The 17710-nt window shown below is 57.1% G+C and overlaps 5 protein-coding genes across 5 annotated transcripts; 2 read left to right on the forward strand and 3 right to left on the reverse strand.

The window, feature by feature from the left end:
* Window positions 1-60: 60 nt before the first annotated feature.
* FA10DRAFT_265301 (hypothetical protein) lies at window positions 61-3589 on the reverse strand. The gene has a single exon (XM_025521000.1). It carries the CDS (start codon window positions 3502-3504, stop codon window positions 118-120), a length of 3387 nt encoding a protein of 1128 aa, XP_025378642.1. The 5' UTR covers window positions 3505-3589; the 3' UTR covers window positions 61-117.
* A 187-nt stretch (window positions 3590-3776) lies between these two features.
* On the reverse strand, window positions 3777-5732 carry FA10DRAFT_284379 (hypothetical protein; the record flags this gene model as incomplete). Its single annotated transcript, XM_025523913.1, has 1 exon — window positions 3777-5732. One exon carries the CDS (start codon window positions 5730-5732, stop codon window positions 3777-3779), a length of 1956 nt encoding a protein of 651 aa, XP_025378643.1.
* Window positions 5733-5896: 164 nt separating this feature from the next.
* FA10DRAFT_265303 (putative RVB2-RUVB-like protein) lies at window positions 5897-7516 on the forward strand. The gene is made up of 2 exons (XM_025521001.1): window positions 5897-5935; window positions 5994-7516. The coding sequence occupies exons 1-2, from the start codon at window positions 5933-5935 to the stop codon at window positions 7443-7445; spliced, it is 1455 nt and encodes a 484-aa protein (XP_025378644.1). The 5' UTR covers window positions 5897-5932; the 3' UTR covers window positions 7446-7516.
* A 330-nt stretch (window positions 7517-7846) lies between these two features.
* Window positions 7847-9471, reverse strand: FA10DRAFT_227395 (kinase-like protein; the record flags this gene model as incomplete). The annotated part of the gene is made up of 3 exons (XM_025518713.1): window positions 7847-8231; window positions 8303-8684; window positions 8745-9471. 3 exons carry the CDS (start codon window positions 9469-9471, stop codon window positions 7847-7849), a joined length of 1494 nt encoding a protein of 497 aa, XP_025378645.1.
* Window positions 9472-15721: 6250 nt separating this feature from the next.
* Window positions 15722-17702, forward strand: FA10DRAFT_300059 (MFS general substrate transporter). The gene is made up of 3 exons (XM_025524791.1): window positions 15722-16308; window positions 16376-17237; window positions 17307-17702. Exons 1-3 carry the CDS (start codon window positions 15962-15964, stop codon window positions 17619-17621), a joined length of 1524 nt encoding a protein of 507 aa, XP_025378646.1. The 5' UTR covers window positions 15722-15961; the 3' UTR covers window positions 17622-17702.
* Window positions 17703-17710: the final 8 nt, after the last annotated feature.

Below are 17710 nucleotides of genomic sequence, written 5' to 3' on the forward strand. Positions count from 1 at the left end.
CAAATTTCTTCCTACAAGGCAGCCGACTCTCGCAGAACAGGCAGAGGCTGACAGGGCCTCAATGATCGCATCTATCACTATTCTCTTTCATTGATAACGGTTCTTTTACATTGTCAACTAAGGCAATGGCGAAGCTTCATATCCTTTCCCCTCTTCGTGCCCCTCCTCATCAGGGGCCCACTCCGTCACGATGCTTTCGACAGGGTTCCTCTTTATCTCTGCCAGTATGTCGTTGATGATGGGACAGAGAATGTCGTTTTCGCTCGAGACAGCCATCATCTCGTCTTCCACGTCAATCAAGGCATCCATCAGCCTCGATGCAGCCGTGAGCATCCATCCTTCAGCGGGGCCAATGCCGCCATTGTCGCCCGCTCCTCCTCCTCCTCCTCCTCCTCCACCACCACCACTTCCCACACCATCCACTTCTACATCCGCAACGCCCGCGACAGCGAAACCACCGTCCGATGGCAGAGGTAGACCAAATCTCTCATCAGGATGGAATCGCCGTACACCACCGCTACCAGCATCAGGCTCCACTCTCCTTTCGCGCAGGCCTGCACGGTGAATGATAGTGGCCGTCGTGCGCGCCAGGCTCCTCAGAATGAGACACGACGTGTTTGAAATGCCCGTCGGCTTGCCCGTCTCGGGGTCCATTGGGGTCCGTGTGACTGAAAAGACGAGGATGTCCGGTGAATCGACGGTGCCACGGGGCAAGATGGCCGCACGCTTCTTGATGCTGCTCTCGAGCTCTGGTAGATCGTTACGAAGGCGCTTCTTGAGACCCTCTGGTCCAGCGAGAATCCTGGCTTTCCCTCCTCCTCCTTGTTGTGAATCCAATGCGACAGGATGGAGCAGTACTCGCTTTGACTCGTCCTGAAAGACCTTTGCTGCCTCCTCTCTGGCCTTGGCCTGTACCTCGGCTTCCTTCTTCTTGACCACCTCGTCGTCCTCTGGCAGGTGTGTGAGCGCATGTCGAAAGAGAAAGTCGCCCGCCTTCTCTTCCGGCACGTCCTTGGGCAAGCTGTAGGTGCAATGCCACCAGTTACACTTTCCTGATGGGGCAATTATACAGTGAGCCTTGATGTGCGAGATCAGCAACGATCTTGATTCGACATCCGGTGCAAGGCAGCCGTGCCATCTGCATTCATGCTTGCGAAGGTGAGAGCGGTCCTTGGTCTCGACACCCTTTATGATGAAGCGCGACGGAGGAACGACCATAGCAACAGCGCCTGGGAAGACGGCCGACACGGTCCGGATGACCTCGGCCGCCGGCTGGAGAGGAGGCCCGCCAAGCTCTGAATACGGTGCAAACTGGTCTCGATAAGTGGACCAGAAGTCCATTTGAGTGACTTCGCCGCCGTCCTTGGCTTCATAGATGAGCTTCATCCAGGCGCGCAACCGGTCAGGCTCAGCCATGTCCTTGACTTCGTCCCACTCGTTGCGTTGTAGCCTGCGGAGCTTTGCTCTCTCGAGGTCGCCGCCAATCCTCCGCTTCTGAAGCTCCTCTTTCTCGCGGCGCCGTGCTCCGACAGCACCTGGGATTCCGCTGTGGAGTAAAGGGTGCAGCGAGAGCTGGTGCGTGCGGTCCCATACGACGCGATTGTAGATGAGATTTCGGGCCAGGAGCCGAATCACGCCCCTGGCGTCGCCGGCACCGGCATTGAGTCTGCTGCCATGAGCCTGGGAGCTGCCGAGATCGGGTGAGGAGGAGGAAGAAGACGCATCGCCTTGGGAGAGAATGCGTTCTCTCCGTCCTGTGCCGACACCCAAGGGCTTGGGCGCACCTACGACGGCAGCAGAATTGGCGGACGCGTCCTCAACGTCGTCGGTGTAGCGAGATACTCCGATGCGAAGGACGTTATTGCCAATGTTGACGATCTGATAGAGGCAATCGAGAGCTGCCTCCAGTAGAGGAGAGTCGGATGTGAGAGGTAGCAATGTCAGACATTTGCGAAGGATACCGGGCGAGGAAATTGAGCTGCTGCCGTCGGCCGTGGGGACATCGACTTCGACGAAGAAGGACTCGTGCCTCTCTTCGCTCGCCAAAGCGCTGAGGCAACGTAGCGCGCCCATCAAGATGGAGCGGTCGTTGGTGGCGTGAAGATGGTACACGAGCAGATTCAAAATGGAGTCTGCAACGCCAGCCCCAGCCCTCCGTGCAGCTTTTGCGCGGTCCTCGACACTGGCGCCTGCGTCGCCAGCCGCCTCGAGATCGTTGCTGGCCAGCTTGCCTGCTTCTGCATAGTCTGGCGCCGAAGTCGGGATCCCGTGCACATCAAAGGCGATTGTAGCACGCTTGCGTATATGAAGCTTGTGCCGCGTCGTCTCGAGGAGGTCGAGCGCATATACTCGCAGCTCATCGATTCCCTCGATCTCCTTGAATGCAGAGTCTATGCCTTGATCCCTCGGAAAGACATTGGGAAGAGACAGAAGGTCGCAGACCAGGGAATTGATGGCTCGGCCGTGGTGGACGATTGTACGCTCATTCTTTTCCAGCAGTGCTGTATTGCGTAGAATGAGCATGGCCGAGATGGCATTTTGGAGCAGGCGAGCGTGCGATTGGATTGACGAGGGCGAGAAACGCGCTGCAGGCAGCGCCTTCGTCCGAGGTGTCTGACCTTCCTCCTCTTCATCGTCCTCTTCGCCATCGTATTCATCCTCCCATGCTGCCCTTCCCATGCCGTCCCAGTCGCGCTCCTCTTGCTCCCAGTAGCTCGGCTCCCACCTTTCTGGCTCCTCGCCTCGAACGGCAGAGACGAGCTTGCGGGGGAAGGACAGCAGAGCGTCAACGAGGCCAGGCAGAGCATCGAGGAAAAGGTGATCGAGGTGGTTGTAGGAGGCGTTGATCAGCCTAGTCAACGCCCAAGTTACATGCGACGGAAGTCCGCTCTTCAAGGAGAGAAGCAGGCGGTTTGTCGGTCCGAGAGTGTCGAGATAGAGATCTTCTCGCCCATCGAGGACCTTTTTAGGCCTTTGTTCCCGCACCAAGTGTTGCCGCTTCTGCTGCTGGTGCTGCAGCTGGAGTAGCTGCTGTCTCTGCTGCTGCGTCGCCTGCTGTTGCCGCGTCTTTTGGTAGCTACTTGGGTAGAGACGAGCGGACGCCTTAGGATCCGGGGATGAACCTCCCGAAGCGAGCGCCTGCTGAGCCAGTACCTGCCGTCTGGGGATGGCAGCCACACCGGGAGGCCTCCTTCCTAGGGCAAGGGGCGGCCTCCCTCGACCACTGTAGGCCGGGTGAAGATGGGGCAGCACTGGTTGGTCCTGAGAGGGCGTCTGAGGCGAGGCTCTGTTCTGGCCACGCGTCGTCTGCGCAAAGGACGATGCAGGCGTGTAGGGTGTACTTGCGGCTGTCGAGGGCGGTGGCCGTGGTCCCCCTCCCCCACCTCCTCCTGGTGTTGACCAGGGAAACGGGGCCCCAGGCGACGCATAAGGATAGCCTGGCGACTGCTGCGGCTGCGCGCCCGGGTACGGCCTTCCTGCCGGAGGCCGGAATTGCCCATCCATACTCCTTCTCCTTCTTTTCAACGAAACACCGTCGTCGTCGTCACCTTCGCAATCGTCGCAGAGGCGTCAAGAGTTTGTGTAGATGGATGGATGCAAATGACAAAAAATACGACGCGTCTTCGGGTCTGCTTTCTTCTTCCTGGCGCTCTTTCCATATACACCCATGCTTGGGAGACAAGGTCAGAGCTAGCTCCTCAGGCAAACAAATAGCAGCGACCAAAGATGTTTTTCATTGACGGCAAAGGTACATGGAGCGATGGCTTTACAACAAGTCATGTTGACTGGAATCCCTTCTCCCTCGCTTCGGCCATTTCGTGTGCGCCTGACCCCTCTGACTTTTGGGGAACCTGCGTACCGTCCACCTCAACGGGCACCACATCATCGATTCTAGCCTTGTCCTCATCGGGCGAACCAGACTGGGCCGATGTCCCATCAAGGACTGATCCAATTTTGTCTTCCGGAGACGAGGATCCAGCCTCCGGATGCTGCCTCTGCTCCGCCGCTGCTCCAACGCCCTGTCCTGCCGCGTCGTTCGTAACCTGCTGGCCCTCGACGGCAACCGGCACTACATCATCAATTCGCGCCTCGTCCTCGACACTCGAATTGGACACGGCCGCTGTTCCTTGGAGGACCGAGCCGACCCTTCCATCGACCGTAGCATCGTCAAGGTTGGCCTCGTGCCTCAACTTGGCCATTTCCGTTCCACCTTGACCCTCTCCGTGTAGCTCGACCTGATCGCCATCAATGGCGACGGGTACGACGTCGTCGATACGGGCATGGTCCGCATCGGGAGAACCCGACTGGACGGCAGAACCATCCAAGACGCGGCCCACCTTGTCGTCGACATCTGCCTCACGCGAGCTGTCATCGGGCCGCAAAAGGAGGTCCTCGAAGTCTGCCGCATTCAGCTTTGAAGAGGGGGTCACCTTGGAAGGAGAACTTGCCGGGGCAAAAAGCGCATTCGAGGCGTTGGCAGGCTTGATGTTGTGTTCTCTCTCAGCACTCTGGCCAGCGACATCGTTTGCCATGGCTTCCTTGTATACCTCCTGATTTTCGTTCTGATGCCGCCGGTCAACGTGGTTGTAGAGGCCATCGCATTGCTTGGCGAAGAAGATTGATGCAGTGGTGACGGTTTTAGAACCACCCAGCTCGACCTGGACCGCATAAGCCCCGCCTTGATCGAAGATGCCCACGAAGGACGGAAAGTCGGCTCTTGTGAGAATCTCGGTCGTGTGAAAGAGCATGGCGAATTGGTTGGCCAATTGGGGCGTCTTCAAGCTATAACGCCGGGCAAGGAGCTCTCGCTCTGGCTGCTTGGCGTCGACGAAATGCGACCATTCCGAGAGGGTGGCATGCTTGTTATCGACTAGAGCGAAATTGCCGTCGACGGGCGCCGAATAGAGCTGTTCGATAGGAGGAGATTTCTCCTCGGACGTCCTGCTCAGGCCTTTGACCAGTTGTGTTGCCTCTTGAACACGCTCTTTGTTCTCCTCTCGCCCCTTTCCTTGGTTCATTCGCTGTTGTTGCGCTACCCTGACGGCCTCTTCTTCCTGTTGGCCCTTCTCAATGATCGAACGGAGTGCTGTCCAGTCTTTCGCTCGTCTCGGTGAGGGTTGTTGCTGTTGCCGCTGCTCGTTCCACGATGTTGATGCATCTGCTGGAGTGTCGCTTTTAAGCGTAGACGAGAATGATGGATCTTGAGAGGCAGGAGGAGACCAACGATTCGAGGATCTGGGTTGCGAAATGGGGTGTCCTTCCTTGGGCTGCTGTGCCTCGCCTCGCAGCCTTGCGAAGGCTCCTGGCTCCCTCGGTCTGGTCTCAGCAGGGATGGAACCGATCTCTGCTGCCCGTCTTCCTTGGTCGTTCCCACTCCGCAGTCGGGTGAAAGACGAGGAATCTTGGGACGCCGAAGCCCTTCGCCTCTCGCCTTGTCCAGATGACGCCTTCGACCGCATCGCATCTTCTCGCAGACCTGCAAATGCCGTACGCCCACTCTCGGGTCCTTTCACGGGCTTGACATTCCCTCCTGTGCTTCGAGCATCTCCCACGTCCACTTCACCTCTTGCCTCCCCAATACGAATGCCCTGCTGCTGAGGTAGCGGCGACAGTCTCCTCCCTGCACCAAAGCTCGACTGCGCTCTTCGGAGCGTGCCCTGCTGTAGCGCCGTACATTTTGTTGAAATAACCGACGTTCGCCCAAGCGAGCGCCGGCCAATCGGTAACAGCATCTTCCAAAGGCAAGCCGAGATGTCGATGTAAGAAACCGTGCTCGTCCTGAAAGCGGCAAGAAGAACGTCGGACTAAAGCAGTGGAGAGAGCTTCATAAGAAAAAAGAAAAAAGGACACGTGGCTTGTGGTGGCTCTTGATGCGCAACTTTCTTCTTGGACATCGCATCCATCAACCATAAACGACGATAGATCTTTGAAGATGGTGAGTGAAGATTCGAGAGCCGCTCACACATACATTGCTTACCAAGATAAATTGACAGGCCAGCATCTCGACGACGGCAAAAGAGACGTCCAAGACGATCCAGATGCTCGAGCGCATCGGCTCGCACTCGCACGTCAAAGGCCTTGGCCTTGACGAGTCGCTCAATCCCCGACACACATCGCAGGGCATGGTGGGACAGACCTCAGCACGAAAGGCTGCAGGTGTCATCGTCAAGATGGTTCAGGAGGGCAAGATTGCAGGAAGGGCTATTCTCATCGCTGGTCCACCCAGCACGGGCAAGACGGCCATCGCCATGGGCATGGCCCAAGCCCTGGGGCCGGACGTGCCCTTTACGATGCTCTCTTCCTCGGAGGTCTTCAGTCTTGAGATGTCAAAGACAGAGGCCTTGACTCAGGCTTTCCGTCGGAGTATCGGTGTCCGCATCAAAGAGGAAAAGGAGGTCGTCGAGGGAGAGGTCGTCGAGGTACAAATTGACCGAAGCCTCACAGGGGCCACCAAGACCGGGAAATTGACTGTCAAGACAACGGACATGGAGACCATCTATGACCTGGGAAACAAGATGATCGACAGTCTCTCTCGCGAAAAAATCTCAGCGGGCGATGTTGTGAGCATCGACAAATCTTCGGGCCGAATCTCGAAATTGGGAAGGAGCTTCACCCGCGCAAGGGACTACGACGCCATGGGCAGCGATACGCGTTTTGTCCAGTGCCCAGAGGGAGAGCTTCAGCGCCGGAAAGAGGTTACGCACATGGTCTCTCTCCACGAGATCGACGTCATCAATAGCCGGACGCAAGGCTTCTTGGCTCTTTTCGCCGGTGACACTGGTGAGATCAAGCCCGAGCTTCGTGACCAGATTAACGCCAAAGTCGGCGAATGGCGCGAGGAGGGCAAGGCCGATATTGTACCTGGCGTGCTCTTCATCGACGAGGTCCATATGCTCGATGTTGAGTGCTTTAGCTTCATCAATCGGGCTCTTGAGACGGAGCTGGCGCCGCTCGTCATCATGGCGAGCAACCGAGGAATGACGCGGATCCGCGGCACCCGCTACAAGAGCCCCCACGGCATGCCAATCGACCTGCTGGACCGCGTCCTGATCGTTCAGACGAAACCGTATGAGCTTACAGACATCCGCGCCATTCTTCAACTCCGAGCGCAGGAAGAGGACGTGACGATTGACGAGGCGGCCCTCGAGGTGCTGACACGTATCGGTGGGGAGACGTCGCTGAGATACGCGCTGCAGCTCATTACGACATCGAGCTTGGCTGCAAGGAGGAGAAAGGCCGACTCGATCGATGTGCAGGATGTCCGTCGGTGCTATGGCCTTTTTGTCGATGAAAAGAGAAGCACACAATTTCTGGCTCAGTACGGGAAGGAGTATCTCCAGGAGGAAGACTACGTCGATGGAATTCCTGCCAACGGCTCGGCTGACGTGTCGGCGACGACGGCGGCTGGTGCAGGAACCGCTCCAATGGAATTGACAATGTCCTGAACCTACTCCCCCCTTTTGTACAATATCATTCTACCAATTGAAAAGAAACTGTGTCTGGATACTGATGAAAGGCGAAGGACAAAGTCTCGTTCAGGTGCCGCACGAAGAACAGATTCAATTGGGATGAATAGAGACAAGGAGGTTTCGACCATGCATCGACTGAAAGAGAGAGGGAGGGAGATGACAGAGGTAGAAGCGATAGAATGATAAGGTATGTGACTAGAGATGAGATAAAAGTAGACATTGTCTCTGTGGTGGTCGTGATGTTGAAAGACTTGGCGAAAACCCCTTTTTGCGGCGTGACGACATTTGTTGGGTGTACGTTGAGTCAATTGGTATCATTTTGTGAGAAGAGTGGAAAATGTGAGAAAAAGTGAAAGGAAGTGCGAGAATCAAGAGAATCAAGACACTGTCTGTTGCTGCTGTTGCCGAGTCCTCCGCAGCGGGCTCGTAGGATTGTTGCTACTGTTCATTGACGTCCTCCGCTCGCTTCTCGCAGGCGTCACGTAAGCACTTGCAGACGTCTTTGGGCCACCAGCGGACGAGGAGGACGACATGGTGGAGCCCGTCAATGACGATGGGTGGCCAGAAACGTACTTGGTCGACACCTTTGGTCCCTGCGATGATGTGCTGGTCGGCTTACGAACAGCCGAGGACGAAGATGTAGAAGCTGTGGCGCCGTTGAAGGAGTTTGCGAGCGAGCGACCAAGGCTTGCTTGCATGACTTCATGGTTGACCGTGTGTCGTTTGATCCAGGGGTGGCGGAGAGCCGGGTCTGGCTTGATTCTGCAAACAAAGAAGACAGTGGTGCGGTTAGTGCCGTCAACGATGCAACTTGAGAAATCTCGCATGCTGACCTTCTTTCTGGATCCCAATGCAGACACTTCTGCAAGAAGTCGAGGAACAGGTCATCGTTACAATTAAGCGCCGAGCCCAATGACCTTGTAGCCGGACGTCTGCGCTTCCCTTTGCTGTTAACCACAGGTCTGGGCGCACCCGTCGAGTCGAAGAAAAGCTTTTTGCGTGAGCTTCTCTCGATGAGATACCGGTCTGGAATACCGAGGATCTCCATGATACACGCCAGCTGCTCCTGCTCGTTCTCTCCGGGGAAGAGAGGATAACCGGAGTAGAGCTCGGCGAGAATACAGCCTAGACTCCAGATGTCGATCGCCGTGTGATAGTTCATACCTAGAATAACTTCGGGGGAGCGGTAGAAGCGACTCTGGATATAGGTGTAGACTGCAAGAGGGTGGCAAAAGATTAGAATCTGAAGCTGAAAAGCCCTTCTGATAGACTCACCCTTTTCGTGCTCAAAGCAGCTGGAACCAAAGTCGATGACCTTAATGGCGCTTTTCCGAGGATGCCTCAAGAGAATGTTCTCGGGCTTGAGATCGCAATGTACGACACGATGATGGCGCATGAGGCTGAGAGACAGGAGTGTTTGCGTCGCGAAACGGCGGATGAGGCGGGTTGAGAAACCGGCAAAGTTGTTGGCCTTGATGAGCTCGTAGAGGTTGATGCTGAGGAGCTCCATTGCGATGCACAAGTGGTTGCGGAAATAAAATGACTCGGTCATCTTGATGACGTTGAACTCCTCATTTGGATCCCACTTTGTAAGGTTCTCAAGAATCTTGACCTCGACGAGTGCCTGGTGGTGGAACCGCTTCTTGTTTCGAATCAGCTTGATGGCCACCGCCTTACCCGTCTTGTGATCCCGGCACTGAAGCACTTGGCCGAAGGACCCTCGACCAAGGAGGCTCATGACCTCGTACCGGTACGCCAGGTGATCATGATCCACGACTAGATAGTCGCCGCGCTCGTCATCGTAGCCGTAGTTGTTCGCAGACGAGTCGCTGTCCATGGTAGCATTCTTCTTCTTTGCAGATGCAGTGCCAGCAAAGTAAATCTCCTTGTAGTCGCGCATCTCCTGCAGCTCATAGTCACAGAGGCGGTCGCCCCACAGAGCCTCTGCCTGTCGAGGCGAGTACGCCTTTGCGGGTGGCTCGTCGTCTGGGAATTCGAGCATCTTCTCCAGGTCGCTCAGCCTGGCGCCCTGTGCAAGCTTGCGGTTGTGGCGTCTTCGGATGTATGCCTCCATCTCCTCATCGCCGTCCCTCTCGTCCTCGTCGACTGTTGGTGGTGTGTCTGCATTGCCCGTTGCAACAGCAGCGCTGGCCCTGCTGCTCGTCGAGCGAGCGGTAATGTCGGAAAGGGCGGGGCTTTCACGTGCACCAGAAGGGACGGTCGCGGCATTCGACTGGTGCGAGCTCCTGGTCACGAATGAAGGCGTACGGCTGGAGGTCAATGAGCTCGAGAGCGCTTGGTCCCTAGCCGTGCGTGCGGAAGTGGACGTGGCTGTCATTGAGGCACGTGCGCGACGTGCGGTCGAAGAGGCCGTTGATGTCGTAGACGTGGCCGAAGCAGGGACGATGTCTTTGGTCGTCAAGTTGCTCGAGGTCCTTGTCGACGGCTTGACAGATGCAGAGCTGCTTGAGAGTAGCGCAGTTTTGTTTCTGGTGGAAGAAGAGAGTCCAGAGGTCGAAGGCGTTGATGGCAAGGTCGATGTTGTAGCGGTGGTAGCCGCAGCAACAGCCATACGCTGCTCTTGACGTGATACAAGCCCGTTAAGAACTTCCTTGTCGCTTGCTGAAAGAGCTGAAGAATACGACGCCAATCGAGCTCTGCGAAGCACCACCTCGACTTCTGCGGGCGTCTTGGCCGCAGCGTAGGCATTGAGAATTGAGACAAGCGTCAACGAGCCGCCAGACACCGACGACGTAGGTGTCATCGGTGGCCTGGCACCATGCTCGTTGACTGTCTCCGTGTCAGAGTGGACCACTGACTGTCGCCGAGTCGCCTTGACGCCTTCGCCCTTGGAGGCTTCCTGCTGATCGCCGGCCATGATGCCAAAATTGGAGGCAAGCGATGCATTCGTCTTGCTCGTTGACAGGCTCGTCTTTCTTGTGTGAACCGTACCTCTACTTGCACTGGCCAGAGAGCTTGACGTGGTGCTGCTGCGAATCGACGTAGCTCGCGGGATGCGGCTGATGGGCGTGTTTTTGGTCGGCGAGGGTGGTGCGACCGAAGAGTCTGCATCACCGCCAAGGTCGTCGATATTGAAGTCGCTCGATGAAAGAATCGTCGAAGGCGAAGCGTCAATGACAGGGAGCGTCGGCGCCTTGTCTGATCTGTACTCGCTGGCACGGTGATTGCCTTGCGAGCTCGACAGGTCGCCCATCGAATTTGAATTATTGAGCCTTCTTAGAGCCGGTGTCTCCACGGCGGCCGACGAGTACGACGGCTGTTTGGCAACCGACGTGTCGGCTGACGATGATGGCTGACGCTTTCGCGATTCCGGCAAAGGAGCAACTTGAAGCGGAGGCAACTGCGCTACTTCGACTTTTGGTGGTTCGTTGGAGGACGGAAGGGTCTTGCCACGCTTTCTTCCAATAAGGCTCGACCTCCGCATGTTACTGAACACCTTTGGCGACGAGATCTTGTCCTTTGGCGAAACTCTGGCGCTGTCTTCAGACTCGGTGGTCGTCGGGATCACCAAGTTCCCTGCAACATGAGCCGCAAAGCTGTCCGAAGAAGCGGGCGCTGACGTTTGCGACGAGAGACCATGAGATGCCTTTCTTGAGGCGCTCCTCAAGAGACCACTGAAGCCCATGATTGACGCCTTTCGCGAGCTGCGACCCGAGGGCGAGGCCACTGCCTCTGCCTTTTCGAGGCTCTCCTGGCTTTGTAGCGAAGCTTTGTCAAGGGAGAAGCTTTGGTGCTGGGCAATTGAAGGGCTCGACACATCCGTCTCGGTGGAACGCTTGCGAAAGAAAGAAGGTGTTCTCCTCGCTCGAGGACTTGGTGGGGCGCTAGGACGATTGGTGTTGGTCGTCGCCTCTACAGTGGCCGGAGTCGGCGCCACTGCACCATCGGAAGGCGGCAGAGGTTGCCGACTTGCAGTTGCAGACAGTGGTGCAGCAGACTTACTCGTGCGAGGCGACGCATGCGAATTGCCAATGTCGGTTTCGATCGTAAGGTTTCGTGTGCCCACGATCTGACTCGCCCTTTGCTGCTGCTGCTGCTGCTGCTGTGATGTTGTCCTGCTGCCAACATCGCCTTTACTAGATGGTCGCCGCTGCGTCCCACCAATCGTCGAGCGTTTCTTGTTGGGCGTCGTGGCGTCCGACGCGTTACCACCTGTGGAAGCGTGAGCAGCACCTACGAGACTCTGCCTCTGCTTGTGCGTCACAACTTGCTCCTTGCCCGCCGTAGAAGGACTTCTCGTCAAAGCACTACTGATGTTGGGAAAACTCCATTTGCGACTGATCCTCTTGCTGGCCCCTGAAGTCGAGGACGTTGCGGTGGGAGACGTCGTCTTTGACGGGGACGATGCTTCGTCCAGCCCTTGGGCAGTCGGCGACACCACACTCGAGTGCACCGGCGGCAAGGTGATACCCTCTGCCGCACTCGAGATGCCTTCCTTGCTACTCCTTTCCTCCGTTGAATACAGGCTTCCTGCCCTGCTTGACTCCCATGCCTTGGGCAATGGCGGCACTGGTGGCACGAAAAGCCCGTTACTGCTGGCGTTACCGCTCGCAGGGGTTGGGCTTCCGATGGACGCGCCGACATTTGCGAAGGTGCCGCTCGAGGAGCTTGCCGAGACACGGGGCGATCGAAGATCACTTTCCTCGAGATGATCGCTCTCAAGGCCTTGACCCTCAACCGCGTTTGGTTTGTTGGCTCGGCTGACCGACGACCTTTGCGCATTTGTCGCCGACTCCCTAGACGCGATGGAAGCCGCGGATGCACGCTTGCCCATTGGTGCCACCGAAGAGACGGCTTGTGCGCCATCGATGCCAAGGCCGATACTGCTGATAGGAGGTGTAGCCGGACCAACGAGAGCGCCTGGGCCTCGATTGTACAGCGGAGGCTGGGTTGGCATCGGCGGCAGCGGGGCTCTGCGAGTGCGGGGACTCGACAAAGACGTGCGACGAGGGCTGTCGTTGGAGGATACTGCGCCGCCAGCTACAGCTGAACCAGCGCCAGCGCCATCGTCTTCGCCTTGAAGAGCTTTAGACCGTCCAGCACGGCTAGCTCGCGTCGAGCTTGTCCCAGTGCTCCCCACAGAATCTTCCCTTGCTCTGCCCGTCGACGAATTGAGGGATGCATCGTGAGCTGTGCTTGACCGCAACCTGTTGGCCGGTGACGATTGCCTGCTTGCCCTCGTCGCGCTTGCCGGTCTCGACAGTTGCCTGCTTGATCTTGGGCTCTTGCTTGGCTCCTTCTCCCTGTACGGTGTATCTCTGCTAGTCCTGGGCGTCGAAGAGAGGCCGTCGAGCTTACGCAGTGCCTCTGCAGCTCCGTCCTCGCCAGTCAGGATGCCCTCGTATTCTTCTGCAGATCCAAACGGTATTGAACCGCGTAGGAGTGAATGACCAATGCTGGCCGAAGACGAACGCTTCGCAGATCGCGACTGGGCGACAGACCCCTGCGGGGTGGACGATGAGGCAGAGACGTGTTGGGTCGAAGCTGAGGAGGGCAAGCGAGCCATGGTGGCACTGGGCGAAGCTTTGGTCGATGACGATATCGTCGCTGCTGGAGAACTGACTCTTCGCACATGTCTTGATTCTCTAGGCGTTTCAGTTGTTGCCTTGACGCCAGAGCTGACCCTGTTACTGGCACCTGCAGCAGCATCGCGGGATGAGGACCTTGCCGAGACCTGGACAGCCCGCTGGATCGACGCACGCTTGGACAGTGGAGCCTCGTCCAGGCTGCCCCGGGGCGACACCATGGAGTCGGTATCTTGCTCATCGAGCCCAGCAGCGGCACGAGCTTGTCTCTTGGCTCTGTCTTCCTGAAGCAGGTCGGCGATCGCTGCATTTAGATCAAAGCTGCCGTTCTTCCAATCCCCATCGCCACCGAGGTGCTTTTGGAGGGCGCCCACAACCTGATCAGAGCCGAGTCGGTGGTTCGCCACCGGTGGTGCCATACTCCGCTGGCCGGCACCCTCACCGACTGCAAACGGCCCTGTCTCTTCCTCGGACCAGACTGTGTCGCCAATTCGTGGCGAGGGCTTGTTGATAGCCTCAGAGGACGACCATCGGGGCGCAGCAGAGGACGGCTTGGAAGCGACGAGTTTCGCACCCAAGGCCGACTTGGCATTCCCTTCGTCGTCGTCTTCTCCTAGTTCGGATTCGCTCATGGCATTGATGGAGAAGTCTGGGCTGATGTCTCGCGGTCGTTCAGCAGATGTTCCACTTTTGTCGAAGGCTGTGTTCGGGAAGGTCCTAGTCAACGAGGCAAGTGATGAGACACCACCAAGTGCTGGTACGTAGGCGGGCATCGAGGGAGAGGCGATCATGTGTGGGGCCCCAGCATTGTCATACTCATCACGAAGACCGTCATTCGTTGGGTGCTGAAGCTCATTGGGGGGCACCGTGGCCAGATAGGAGATCGCTCGCGAGTGTCGCGACGCCTCGGCCCGCTTTTGACTCGTTCCTTCATCGCTCGCCTCCTGTCGGTGCTCATAGAGCAACGGTGCCCGAGCAGCTTGCTTTGATCGTGCACCACCCGGTGAAGCACCGCCACTGTGGTCCCACGCAAGAGACTGCTGCGAAGACAGGCTGGGGAGCGTGTCCTGAGCGTCACCGTCGCCAGCGTAGCGCGAGCGACCTTTCCATTGGCCGCTCGACATGGTGGTCCAGCGGGGCGTTGACAGCTCTCCGATTCCAATTTGTCCGGATCTGTCATAGTCAAATTGCTGATGATAAGGTGATTGAGCAGGCGTGGCGGCAGTGATAGTCTCGCGCGTGCTTGTTCTACTTCGGGACTTGTCCGTCGCGCTGACCGTTTGCTGCGATCGATCTGGGGTCTGTGGTATTGTTGAGCCATCCTTGGGTATCCTGGTGGACGCACGAGGTGAAGGGGCGACTGCTTGAGCTGCTGCAGGATCGAAACGAAGAGGTGGGGGCATGGGAAAGGAAGACAAGGAAGCAGAGGCAGAAGTCGACGTGTCGGTGCTCGGCGCAGTTGTAGGGGAGCCTTCAAGGTCCGTTAGCCCAGAAAGGTCATTGAGTGCCCTCTGTGACGGAAAGCTGACACCGATTCCTAGGCCCATGACACTACCTGCACTCCTCTCGTTGATTGGCGACCCTGCAGAAGAGGTGGTGCCACCCCGTTCCGACGGATCGGCACCGGACTGGCTAGCCATCGAGATTTTGTGACTGCTGCCGGGACCATACATGGGTCCGTGTCGAGTCTCGCTGGCCGGCGTGTTGTCGTTTGAGCTGAAGGCTGAAAAGTGAGATCGAGGCTGGGGCGAATCGTGGCCCAAGTTAAAATTGAGGTGAAGGTTGGGCTTTCGCTGCGAAAGGCTTCCAACTACGGCTCCTCTCGATCTTTGAGGGGTCGTTTGTTTGGTATTGGGTATGGCGAGTAGCGACGGCTTCTCGCCTCTGTTCTCATTGGCTGCCGTGTATATTTGGCCTGGACGATGTGTTGCACTTTGGTGAGATGGACTGTCCACTTTCGTCCTTGTCATATTGCTTTCCACTCACCGTGAGATGAGGAGGAAGAAGACGAAGAAGCTGGGGCCATGAATACGATGCCTCAACCCGAGAGCGCAATGCCTCCCCTAGACGACGCCAAGTCGATCAGCGCCTGCCACGTCAGTCGAATCAATCGTAAGGACGTGGGCGGGAGAGTCTGCCCTTGGATCGGCCAGCAGCTCGCCAACTATGCACCAAGACGAGGCATGTATCGCTCCTGGCCTTCAAAAATGTCCAGACACTTGCCTCTGACGAGGTGCCTCGTGAAGATGCGAATGTGAAGCGTAAATGGCGCGCTTTGCCGTCCCCGTTTCCAACAGGGTCGGTCGAACGTTCCGATGGTGCTCTCTCACCTAATACAGCCGTCTGTCTGCCACTCCGCTGAAGCCGCCTGTCTGTCTCCTCTGTCGTCCCAGGGAGGACAAAGCGACGCGCGTGCGAGAGTGAGAGATGTAGAGGGAGAGGAAGAGAGGGGAAGATTGGGATAGGGTTTCTCTAATATTGGCGACGGCTTTGAGAATCCAACACGCGAGTGCTAGGGCGTTAGGAGAAAGTAACTAGTCAATTTGGCTATTGCGAACGGTCCGTGTCCCTTAGCTTCTGAACGGGATATTCGGGACGATTGGCTCATCTTTCAAGCACAGGTGTACCAATGCCCTACACCTTGGCCACGTTGTCGCACATAGCTCTCCATGTCTTCCTTATATATATTTTTGCCTCAACGCAGCCCTGGGGACAGGAAGTTCGTCTCTGCGCAAGAGTCCACGCAGCGCCCACTTTGTTGGCCTTGGTTCCAAGGGCCAGAGCCATGGCCAGGGCCTGTCAATGAGTTGCAGAGCTTGTTGAGGCCGGGTCACGTGCGTTCGGAGACCAGATTTTGGAAGAACGTCGGAGTGATTGCGAAGGGTTCGACTGCCAAGGTAGCGAGCGAGGGCCAGGCTTCCCGTCCTCGTCGCCGCCACCACTAAGATGGACAGCTCACCACGGGTGCTGCTGCGCACCGATCTGATCCTCATGCCGCTCTTGACCATCGCCTTTGGACTGCAGTACTACGATAAGGCGGTACTTGGCTCTGCAAGCATCTTTGGGATCCGAGAGGACCTACAATTGATCGGCAACAGATACGGCCAGTCTAATGCCTTTTTCTATTATGGCTACCTGGCCGGTGCATTCCCCATGGCTTTTCTTGTCCAGCGATGGCAACGTCGACTCAACATCTTTTTGGGCCTCGCAATCGTCCTCTGGGGAGCCATCGTTATGCTCACGCCCCTGGTAGCTGACTGGAGAGGCTTGTACGCCCAGCGCTTCTTTCTTGGGTAAGCTGACTCGATGACTACAGGAAGCGAATGGATAAAGACGACTCATGCTTGTGATATACAACAGCTTTGTCGAGTCGAGCGTCTCGCCTGGCTTTGTCGCCGTGACGAGGATGTGGTACACGAGGCGCGAGCAGCCAATACGACTAGGCATCTGGTACTCTGCCACCGGCCTCTTCTCCATCTTTTCGAGCCTGGTCAACTCGAGGCTCGGCAATGCAAAGACGACCCTGGCTCCGTGGAAGCTCATCTTCCTCGTTCCAGGATCAATCACCGTGGCCTTTGGCTTTCTGGTTCTTCTTTTACTACCGCCCTCGCCGCTCCGACTCCCGCTGCTGGCAATCCCGTGCTACAATCGTCTCACGCTTGCAGATCGGCAAGGCATCGACGCCAAGGTCCGAGGTAACCTGACGGGTACGCCATCCTCTGCGGCTGCCATGGCTTGGAATTGGTCCCAAGCGAAGGAAGCCGCTCTGGATCCTAAGATCTACCTCTTCTTCCTCATGGCGACAGCCATCTACGTCACAAACGGAGCCGTGACCGTCTTTGGACCGATTCTCGTCAAGGCAATTGGGTTCACTTCGACCCGTGCTACTCTGCTCCTCACTCCCGGTGGTGCTACTACGGCTGTGTCTATCTACGTCGTCACACTCCTGGCCACATCGAAGCGGCTGGGCTTCGCAGCGACCGTGCCATTTGCCCGTACGTTACTCCTGATCGCCAGCTGCCTGCCGCCCATTGTGGGTGCGCTCATGTGCTGGAAGGGCGACTGGTCCAACAAAGGTATTCCTCTGGCTGGGTATTACCTCATTCCCATCTTTGGTGCACCTTTTGTGCTGCTTTTGGGCATGTGCACGGCAAACATCGCCGGCAGCACGAAGCAGGCCATTGCCAGCGCTTCGATCTTCGTTGGCTACAATTGCGGCAACGTGAGTTTGCTTCAGTTGAGCAATCGGCGGGCATCCCCTTCTGAGCGCTTATTCATCTTTTCCGATCAGATTGCTTCTAGCTACATCCTCGTCCCTTCCGAGGCCAAAGACCACTACCCAACGACGTTCAAGACGGTCGTGGGGGTCATGTGTGCCACAATCGGCCTTGCACTGATGCTTTCTGCAGTCATGGCCTGGGAGAATCGGAGGAGAGGCGGTGGTTGGTTTGCCGACAAAGACAGCGTGTCATCCCAGCCTGATTTGAGACCAGAAGAGCCGTCCGAAAAGGGAGAAGATGGGAGACCGTCGCAGGAAAGTGCAGCGGCCTCGACGCTGCTAGACGTCACCGACTGCGAGAACAAGGACTTCAGATATACCTTGTAGATTCATCTCTGTATTTGGTCACATATGAATCAAAAGCAAGCCAAAGGCCAGCGGCTGCGGTGGTTGCAGCGTTCGAAAGGGCAGCCCGG

Source organism: Acaromyces ingoldii, assembly GCF_003144295.1.
Source record: "Acaromyces ingoldii strain MCA 4198 unplaced genomic scaffold FA10scaffold_2, whole genome shotgun sequence".
NCBI classification, from domain to species: Eukaryota; Fungi; Basidiomycota; class Exobasidiomycetes; order Exobasidiales; family Cryptobasidiaceae; genus Acaromyces; species Acaromyces ingoldii.

What these genes read in the sequence shown, in the direction of transcription:
- FA10DRAFT_265301 (XM_025521000.1), bottom strand. Translation starts at nt 3,504, where the DNA reads ATGGATGGGCAATTCCGGCCTCCGGCAGGAAGGCCGTACCCGGGCGCG.
- FA10DRAFT_300059 (XM_025524791.1), top strand. Translation starts at nt 15,962, where the DNA reads ATGGACAGCTCACCACGGGTGCTGCTGCGCACCGATCTGATCCTCATG. An exon ending in GCCCAGCGCTTCTTTCTTGG is followed by an intron (nt 16,309 to 16,375) that starts GTAAGCTGACTC and finishes GATATACAACAG; the next exon opens with CTTTGTCGAGTCGAGCGTCT. An exon ending in TTGGCTACAATTGCGGCAAC is followed by an intron (nt 17,238 to 17,306) that starts GTGAGTTTGCTT and finishes TTTTCCGATCAG; the next exon opens with ATTGCTTCTAGCTACATCCT.